This window comes from Chrysemys picta, chromosome 20, assembly GCF_011386835.1.
Source record: "Chrysemys picta bellii isolate R12L10 chromosome 20, ASM1138683v2, whole genome shotgun sequence".
NCBI lineage: Eukaryota > Metazoa > Chordata > Testudines > Emydidae > Chrysemys > Chrysemys picta.
The window spans coordinates 8,730,219-8,739,701 of record NC_088810.1 but is presented as its reverse complement, the minus strand read 5'-3'; the positions used below and the strand labels follow the sequence as shown (position 1 = coordinate 8,739,701).

At 65.2% G+C, this 9,483-nt stretch overlaps 1 protein-coding gene across 1 annotated transcript; it reads left to right on the top strand.

The window, feature by feature from the left end:
- The first annotated feature begins 435 nt into the window (after positions 1 to 435).
- Positions 436 to 8,852, top strand: FXYD1 (FXYD domain containing ion transport regulator 1). Its single transcript, XM_065574540.1, has 9 exons — positions 436 to 462; positions 1,024 to 1,045; positions 2,280 to 2,344; positions 4,261 to 4,293; positions 4,590 to 4,664; positions 5,196 to 5,232; positions 5,416 to 5,465; positions 7,328 to 7,366; positions 7,902 to 8,852. The coding sequence occupies exons 3-8, from the start codon at positions 2,287 to 2,289 to the stop codon at positions 7,348 to 7,350; spliced, it is 276 nt and encodes a 91-aa protein (XP_065430612.1). The 5' UTR covers positions 436 to 462; positions 1,024 to 1,045; positions 2,280 to 2,286; the 3' UTR covers positions 7,351 to 7,366; positions 7,902 to 8,852.
- Positions 8,853 to 9,483: the final 631 nt, after the last annotated feature.

Here is a 9,483-nt window from a genome sequence, read left to right as displayed (position 1 = left end):
TGCAGGGGCTGTGGGTCGGGACTGAGGGGCACCGGCAGAGCTGTGGGTGAGGACAGCCCAGGGCTGGGATAGCAGGGGCTGTGGGTCGGGACTGAGGGGCACCGGCAGAGCTGTGGGTGGGGGCAGCCCAGGGCTGGGATAGCAGGGGCTGTAGGTCGGGACTGAGGGGCACCGGCAGAGCTGTGGGTGGGGGCAGCCCAGGGCTGGGATAGCAGGGGCTGTGGGTCGGGACTGAGGGGCACCGGCAGAGCTGTGGGTGAGGACAGCCCAGGGCTGGGCTAGCAGGGGCTGTGGGTCGGGACTGAGGGGCACCGGCAGAGCTGTGGGCTGGGCGGACCCCAGGGCTGGGATAGCAGGGGCTGTAGGTCAGGACTGAGGGGCACCGCAGAGCTGTGGGTGAGGACAGCCCAGGGCTGGGATAGCAGGCGCTGTGGGTCGGGACTGAGGGGCACCGGCAGAGCTGTGGGTGGGGGCAGCCCAGGGCTGGGCTGGCAGGGGCTGTGGGTCGGGACTGAGGGGCACCGGCAGAGCTGGGGGTGGGGGGAACCCAGGGCTGGGCTAGCAGGGGCTGTGGGTCGGGACTGAGGGGCACCGGCAGAGCTGGGGGTTGGGGGAGCCCAGGGCTGGGGTAGCAGGGGGCTGCGTGTTGGGAGTGAGGGGCACAGGTAGAGCTTGCAGGAGGAGGGCTCGGATAACGGGGGTGCAGGTTGGGAGTGAGAGGCACCAGTAAGCTTGGGGGGGGCAGGGCTAGGGTAACAGGGGCTGCGGGTCGGAAGTGAGGGGTGCCGGCAGAATGGGGGTGCTGCGGGGTCCAGGCAGAGGCAGGCCCCAGGGGTGCTGACATGTAGTGGCTGTGGGGCATGCAGGCTGGAATGTTCTCTGCTCTGTGGGGAGTGGCGGGGGGGAGGAGGGTGGCGTGCAGCATTGGGGGGGCCAAGGCGTAACTCGGGGTTACGGGTGCCCAGTGCCAGGGATTAGGCTGGCAACTGCAAATCCCCTGAGTTAACCCTTTATTGACTGCAGCCAAAGCAGGGACAGAGGGGAGGTGGGTAATTACACCCCCTCCCCCATATCTCAGAAGGGGGTCCTCTATCTGGGGGGCGGTGGTAGAGACCACAGAGATCCCCACTCCCCTTCCCACCATATGTCACTGCTGGCAGGTTAGAGCAGGGGGCTGGGAGCCAGGACTCCTGGGTTCTCTCCCGGCTCTGGCAGGGGAGTGGGGTGCAATGGTTGGAGTGGGGGGGCACAGATGTGTAGCTGCAGGCTGAGTAGTGCTGGGCGGGGAGATGAGGGGAAGCCACCCCCACCCCCCCAAGCGCAGAGGGAGCAGAACCCCGGGCAAGGCTGGTCGGACTCAGGCTAGGGCCAGGGTCCTCTCTCCTGCCCCCTCCTCCCACCCTGGGGTCTCCTGGCTTGGGGTGGGGGGCAGGGTTATCATCTGCAAACACTGCCTGGCAGGCTGGGGGGGGGGGGCACAAGGCCACATCTCTATGGTAACAGACCTTTGGCCCCCAGCAGACCCACCAGGCCGGGGCTGGGTGTGAATGACCCTGGCCCTGCCCCCAACCCTGCCATGGATTGTACCCCTGCCATAGCCCCACCCCCAGTACCTTCCATCCCATCCCTCCAGACTCCCCCCATCCCTGCCACAGCTCCACCCTGCCCCCCACTGCCTCACCCACCAGCCCTGTTTCTCCCCCCCAGTACCTCTCCCCCCACCCCTTTCATGGCCCCACCCTACCCCCTGTGTCCCCCACCCCAGCCCTGCCCCCCAGTACCCCACTCCCACTACCTCCCACCCTGGCCCTGCCACGGCCCCACCCACCAGCCCTGTTTCTCCCCCCGCACTACCTCTCACCCCAGCCCCTGCCCCCTGTACCTCCCCACCCCTTCCATGGCCCCATCCCACCCCCAGTGTCCCCCCACCGCAGCCCTGCCCCCCAAAACCGCACCCCCACTACCTCCCACCCTGGCCTGGCCTGGCCCGGCCCCACTCTGTCCCTGCCCCTCAATACACCCCCACCCCTGCCACAGCCCCACCCCCCAGTACCTCCCATCCCGGCCCTGCCCCCCAGTAAATCCCCACCCGGGTCCCTCCCCACGCGCCATGGCCTCACTGTACCCCCTCCGCCCCCATGATCCACAGTCCCTCCCTTTGCTTCCCCCCTCCTGTGCCCTGCCAGGGCCTCACCCTCCCCTCTCGTCCCTCCCTGGCTGTTCCTGTTCCTGTGTTCCCCTCCCTTCTCCTGACCCTCTGTCCCTTGGTGTCTCAGCAGGACAGCCATGGGGACACGGATCCTGCTGCTGTTCTGCTGGGCCCTGCTGGGAGCAGCCAGCGCTGGTGAGTGCCGGGGGCACGAGAACGCAGCGGAGCTCCCAGAACCCGGACCCCAGCCCCAGGGCCAATGGCATGTCATTGGGGACATCAGGCTGCCAACCCTCCAGGATTGTTCTGGAGTTGCCAGGCATTAAAGATAATGTCATGTGATGAAACTTCCAGGAATTCATCCAACCAGAGTTGGCAACCGTATGGGAGAGAACCCAGGAGTCCTGGCTCCCAGCCCCCTGCTCTAACCACTAGACCCCTCTCCCCTTGAGGACAGCACCCAGGATAGCTCCAGCCCCGGTGGATCAGGAACTCGAGGTGCAGGGGTGTGGCCACACCCTGACTTGCAGTGGTTTCCCTCATGCACAGGATTTGCAGTTTGGTTCAGGCCCCCCCCCGTCCCCGCCCCATCCAGCGCTGCTGGGCTCCAGCTGCTCCCTGGGCCCTCAGTGCTCGGACATCACTGCTGCCCCCTCCCCCCACAGGCTGTGCCCGCCTCGCCCCCTTCTCCCAGGCTCTGGGTCACTGGGAGGGGCTGGGGCTTTTGTGCACCAACCAGCTCGCAGCTTGGAGGGAGCCCAAATTACAGAGATTCAAAAAGCTCCATCCACCCACTCAGCGGGGGGTGGGGGGGGACATGGGAAGCCGCCAGTGTGGGGAGCACAGCCTGGGAGAGCCAGCAGCGCGGGGGTGGGAGGAAGTGTGGAATCCCAGCAGTGTGGGAGGGGGCAGTGGGGCGAGCGGGGAGGGGGGGTAGGAATCCCAGCAGTGCGGGAGGGGACATGGGGGGAAATCCCAGCAGTGGGGGAGGGGGCAGCAGGGCCCGTGGGGAGGGGAGGAGTCAAAGAAGTGGGGAAGTCCCAGAAGCAGGGAAGGGACAATGGAGTGTGTGTGGGGGGGGGGGAGGAATCCCTGCAGCGGGGGAGGGGACAGTGGGGCAAGCGGGGGGGGGGGGGGAGGAATCCCAGCAGCGGGGGAGTGGCAATGGAGTGTGTGGGGGGAGGAATCCCTGCAGCGGGGGAGGGGACAGTGGGGCAAGCGGGGGTGGGGGGAGGTAGGGGGAGGAAGGGGGAGGAATCCCAGCAGCGGGGGAGGGGCAAGCAGGGGGGAGGGGGGAAGAATCCCAGCAGCGGGGGAAGGGCAGCGGGGGGAAGGGGGGAGGAATCCCGGCAGCAGGGGGAGGGGGAGATCTAATCCCAGCAGTGGTGGGGGGCTGTATGTGTGTGGCCTGGGGAGGTCTAATGGTTACAGCAGTGAACTAGGATTCAGGACCCCTGGGTTCTAATCCCAGCTCTGCCCCAGACACCCTGTGGGACCCTGGCACCCATTCCCTGGGCCAGCCAGTCCCCCACCCTGGGGCTGGATGGGAGCCAGCACCCCCTGAAGGGCCCCAGGAGGTGAGGGGAGTAGGCTCAGTGTGTCAGGGCAGATGCTCACTGCGGTGCCCACGGGGCTCCCTGGTCAGCATGGGGGGGACCCCGCCAACAAGCAGTCGCGGGGCAAGGGAAGAGTTGGCCCGTCTGCCTAGTGCTGGCTGCACCAGGCTGGGGTTGGCTTCACTGCGGCTTTTGGGAGGGGGGTGTCTTTTACACCCCTCAGAAATGTAGCTACTCCCAGGGAAGTGTTCACGTTAGACCAGCCCTAGGGGCAGGACTCTCTGTCCATGGCTTGGGAGTGGGGTCTAGTGGTTAGAGGAGGGGGAGGGGATTGCTGGGCGCCAGGAATCCTGTGTTCTGTCCCCAGCTCTGGGAGGGGGTGTGTGGGATCAGGACTCCTGGGTTCTTTCTTTGGCACTAGGAGGGGATTGGGGCCATAGGGGTTAGAGCAGGGGGGGCAGAGAGGTTAGAGTGCACTCTGTGTCTCTAGCATCTCTGAATCCCAGGACAGAGAGATCCTTAATGCCTGTCTCTCTCTCTCTCTCTCTCTCTCAGAGCCTCCCAAGGAGCACGACCCCTTTATCTACGGTGAGTTGGAGGGTCCCAGGGCGGGCGGCTGCTGAGCTAGGCCAGGTGCTGGCACCTGCTGGGAGGGAGGCGTCTGTCTGGTGCACTGAGATTAGGTCTCTCTTCGGGGCCAGCTGCAGCATCTCAGGTCTGACAGCAGGGAGCAGTGCATGTCTGCACTGACACACACAGAGCAGGGCCCAGCCCCTCCAGCAGGGGGCGGCAGGGACACACACATGTACAGTGGTTGTGTATCAGTGTGTCTCTTTTGGGGGGAGGCAGGTCCCTTCTCCCCCTGAGCCCGTCTCTCCCCCCAGACTATCAATCCCTGAGAATTGGAGGCCTCATATTCGCCGTCATCCTCTTTCTGCTGGGAATCCTCATCATCCTCAGTGAGTATCCAGCGCCCCCTGGAGGGAAAAGGCCCCATGTCCCATCCCCCTGAGCCAGCCAGTTGCTCAGCCAGAGAGGAGGGGGAGTTTTGGGGGGCTGGTTCCTCTAGGTGCTGCCCCTGGGGCTGATTGGACACCAGGTCCCTTCAGCCCCATAAATCCAGAGCTTTGGCTCCATCTGTATCTGTATCTGCCGGGGGGGGAGGGGGATGGCTAACCCCCACTGTTCCCCCAGCCCCGTTTCATTAACTACTACTCAGCACCTCCAACCTGCCAGACCCTACTCCCCTTCTGGAGCCAGGATAGAACCTAGGAGTCCTGGCTCCCAGCCCCAACCCACCAGACCCCTCTCCCCTCCTGGAGCCGGGATAGAACCCAGGAGTCCTGGCTCCCAGCCCCCTGCTCTAACCCACCAGACCCCTCTCCCCTCCTGGAGCCGGGATAGAACCCAGGAGTCCTGGCCTCCCATCTCGCCGCCCCCTGCCCCGCCATCTCGCTGCCAGGGGGTATTTACTGTTTTATCTTTTCTAGGTCGACGCTGCCGTTGCAAATTTAACCAGCAACAAAGGTAAATTACGCCCCCCCCCCCGGCCAGCAACGTACCCTAGGGACAACAGGGGGCTGCAGATCAAGAGTGAGGGGCTCCGGCAGAGCGGTGGGGGAGGGGAGCCCATTGCTGGGTTGGGAGTGAGAGGCACGGGCTGTGGGGGCTGAGAGCACAGGGACCCATGTAATGCTGCTGTCCCCCCAGGACTGGTGAGCCAGACGAGGAGGAAGGGCCTCTCCGAAGCTCCATTCGCCGTAAGTACCAGGCACCCCGCAGTCTCCCCCAGTGTCGGATTAACACATGGGCCCACGGGGCCTGTGCCCAGAGGCCCTGGTCAATTTGGGGGCTCCTGCAGGAGCGCCGGAACCTGTGTAGAAGGGGGGGCCCACCAGTGCCTGAAGTGTGGCCCTGCCCCCTGCTCCTCCTCTTCTGCCTGGGGCCCGCCCCCTGGCCAGGCCATAAACTGGAGCTGCCCGGAGACCCTGGGTCGCTTGTGGGGAGTCCTGGACCCTCCACCTGCCCTGGGTGGGGGGACCCGAGAACAGCCACCGGCCTGCCCTCCTGGGGAGCACCACCCAGGGCAGGTGGAGGGTCTGGGGCTTCCCACAGTGGCTTGGGCTCCCTCGGCGGCTCCAGGGCCAGCCTTAGGGGTGGGCCACCCAGGGGGTGCCCTGCAGCTGTGCAGAGGTGCATACTGCTGGCTGGCAGAGGCGATGGGGCGGGCACCCAGATTTCTCCCTGCTCTGGGGTGGGAGGGGAGTGGTGATGCCCAGATACCACTCACTCCCCACAACCGCCCTCCAGGCCCCCTAGGGGGTTGGGGCGGGGAGGAGCAACACAAGCGCTCCGTGTCCAGGTCACTTTCCCCACCTGGGCTGTGCTGCGAGGCATCAGGACCTGCTGCTCTCTGCAGCCCAGGTGGGGAAAGTGACCTGGCTGTGGGAAGCCTGATGTTGCTTCCCGTTCCCCCCTTCACAGCCCTCTAGGGGCCCCGAGGAGCAACGTTGGAGGAGGGAGGGAGCAGCAGTGCCAGACGCTCGGTGCAACCAGCTCAGTTTCCCCATGTGGGCGCAGAAGGGAGTGCGGGGGTTGGGGACACGGGGGCGGCACAGGGCAGGGGTTCGGGGGGCGGAGGGGAGTGCAGGGGTTGGGGGCACAGGGCAGAGGTGAGGGCATGGGGGGGCACAGGGCAGGGGTGCGGGGGCACAGGGCCGAGATTGGGGGTGCAGGAGGGGAGTGCAGTGGTTAGGGGCACGGGGGGCACAGGGCTAGGGCTAGGGCGGGGGTTGGGGGCGCAGGGGGGCACAGGGCAGCACAAAGTAAGGGTGGCAATATACCATATACCAGCCATCCTTACTTCTCCGCGGCTGGCGGCGGTGTTGTCTTTAGAGAGTGGTTCTCAAACGTTCATACTGGTGACCCCTGTCACACAGCAAACCTCTGAGTGCGACCCCCCCTTATACATTAAAAACACTTTTTTATATATTGAACACCATTCTAAATGCTGGCGGCAAAGCTCGGTTTGGGGTGGAGGCTGACAGCTCGCGACCCCCCCATGTAATGACCTCGCGACCCCCTGAGGGGTCCCGACCCCCAGTTTGAGAACCCTTGGATAGAGCCAGCAGCCGTTGTGCCAGGCCAGTGCTTAACTTTGTTCTGGGGGGAGACAGCGGGGCCCTGGGGAGTGGGGAGACCATGGGGGCCAGGGATGATGGGGGGTGGGGAACCTGTGGGGCCAGGGGCAATGTGGGGGGCAACATGCCCACAGGGGCCAGGGGCACCATTTCCCCTAAGGTCAGCCCTGGGCAGCTCTTACCAGGGCCTGGCTCCAGCTTCTGGCCTGGCTTGGCCTGGTGGGGGGGAAGGGGCAAGGGTGGGGGAGAGGAGAAGCAGGGGGTGGGGCCCCAGGGTGATGGGGAGGCAGTGTGGGGGACCCAAAAGTTCTTTGTGCCAAGGGCCCCAATAAATCTTAATTCACCTCTGCCGCCCCTGTGTGACACCCACTGGGGGAGGGGGTGGCCAGGATGCTGGGATCTTCCCCCCAGCAGGGCTGGTCTGTCTAGGATCTGACCCCAGATCCCCCCCAGGCACCTGACTCCTTGACTCTTCTCTACAGGTTTGTCCACCCGGATGAGATAGGCGGGCCCAGAGGCTGGTGAGTGGGGCAGGGGGAATGGATGGGACATGGGGCCCTTTCCCCCAAGGGAGCCCTAGCAGTGCTCAATTTGTGCCAGGGCTGAGCCCCGGCACCTCCGGGCTGGGCCGTTGAGAGCCCCGGCACCTCCAGGCTGGCTGCATTAGTTATGAGTGTTAAAAAATGGCTTGAGCCCCGGCACCTCTTTCACTCCAGATTAAAGACTGGGCGCTGGCTCTCATCGGGCCCTGGGGGAGGGGGATGGGACTGGCTGGCTTAGGGAGGTGGGGAATGGGGCATGGGGTTTTCCCCTCTAGGGGGTGCCATCTCCTATGAGTTCTGTGGGTCCGAATTCCCACTGGCAGTCATCCACATTACATAGAGACCAAGGTTGGGAGCCAGGACACCTGGGTTCTATCCCCTGCTCTGGGGGGAGAGTGAGGTCGAGGGGGTTAGAGCAGGGGGGCTGGGAGCCAGGACTCCTGGATTCTCCCTTGGGTGGGGCAGTGTTGCTCATTGTCCATACATAATCCCTTCCCGTTTGCTCTCTGTGCAGGTCTCCCCAAGGCGCAGACCCCTCCCTGGATATGAAGAGTGACCCCCTCTTCCCCCGTCCCATGCTGCATAGCCGTAGCACTTAGCCTAGACCAGGCCCCCACGCTCTGATCGCAGCCTGCAGAATCTGATCCAGCCAGCAGGGGGCAGTAGGGACACACACACCCAACAGGTCTGATCTCCTCCAACAGGGGGCAGTAGGGGGACACACACACACACACACACACACACACACACACACACACACACAGGGACATACACACACGCACAGAAGGTCTGATCCCCTCCAACAGGGGGCAGTAGGGACACATACACCCAAACACACACGGCAGGTCTCATCCCCTCCAACAGGGGGCCGCTGAGACACACACACACACACACACACACACACAGAGCGCAGGGCTTGTCCCCTCCAGCAGGGGGTGGCAGGGATGGACGGACAGACACACACACTTGGCAGGTCTGATCTCCTCCAGCAGGGACACACAGAGCAAGGCCTGTCCCCAGCAGCAGGGGGACCCCCCACACACTCTAGGGGTGCTGCCTTTGTGGGCTCTGGGCAGCGGTGCCAAGAGCCCTGTGTGTGAGGAGTGCAGGGAGGGGTGACTGTGGGGGGCGGCTAGGGTGACCAGATGTCCCGATTTTATAGGGACAGTCCCGATTTTTGGGTCTTTTTCTTATATAGGCTCCTATTACCCCGCAGCCCCGTCCCGATTTTTCACATTTGCTGTCTGGTCGCCCTAGGGGTGGCAGTCGGGGTCCCTGTTGAAGTGTCCATCATGGGGCTGTGGTGGGAACAGCTGGCTCCCACCCCTGGGTCAGGGCTGATCCCCTCCAGCAGGGGTCAGCAGAACCCCCCCCAGCCTCTGCAAGTGTCCCTGTGTCCAGCCGGGGGCGCTGTCTGTAGTCGCTGGCCGGAGACGGCTTCCCAATAAACGCTACCTGCCCCCCATCTGCCTCCTGGCAATTACTGCCTGGGGCGGGAGTCACTGCGTCAGGCACTGAACCCCTCCCCACCCCTGGCCTGCACTCACCACCCCCACCCCTGCTGCCAAGCTTGTTCCCCAGGCCTGGGCTCCCCCCAGCTCTGCCGGTACCCCTCACCCGCAGCCTGCTGCCAGCCCAGCCCTGCTGCCCCCCAGCTCTGCCGGTACCCCTCACCCGCAGCCTGCTGCCAGCCCAGCCCTGCTGCCCCCCAGCTCTGCCGGTCCCCTCACCCGCAGCCTGCTGCCATCCCAGCCCTGGGGTCCCCCCAGCTCTGCCGGTACCCCTCACCCGCAGCCTGCTGCCAGCCCAGCCCTGCTGCCCCCCAGCTCTGCCGGTCCCCTCACCCGCAGCCTGCTGCCATCCCAGCCCTGGGGTCCCCCCAGCTCTGCCGGTCCCCTCACCCACAGCCTGCTGCCATCCCAGCCCTGGGCTCCCCCCAGCTCTGCTGGTACCCCTCACCCACAGCCTGCTGCCAGCCCAGCCCTGGGCTCCCCCCAGCTCTGCCGGTACCCCTCACCCACAGCCTGCTGCCATCCCAGCCCTGGGCTCCCCCCCAGCTCTGCCGGTACCCCTCACCCGCAGCCTGCTGCCATCCC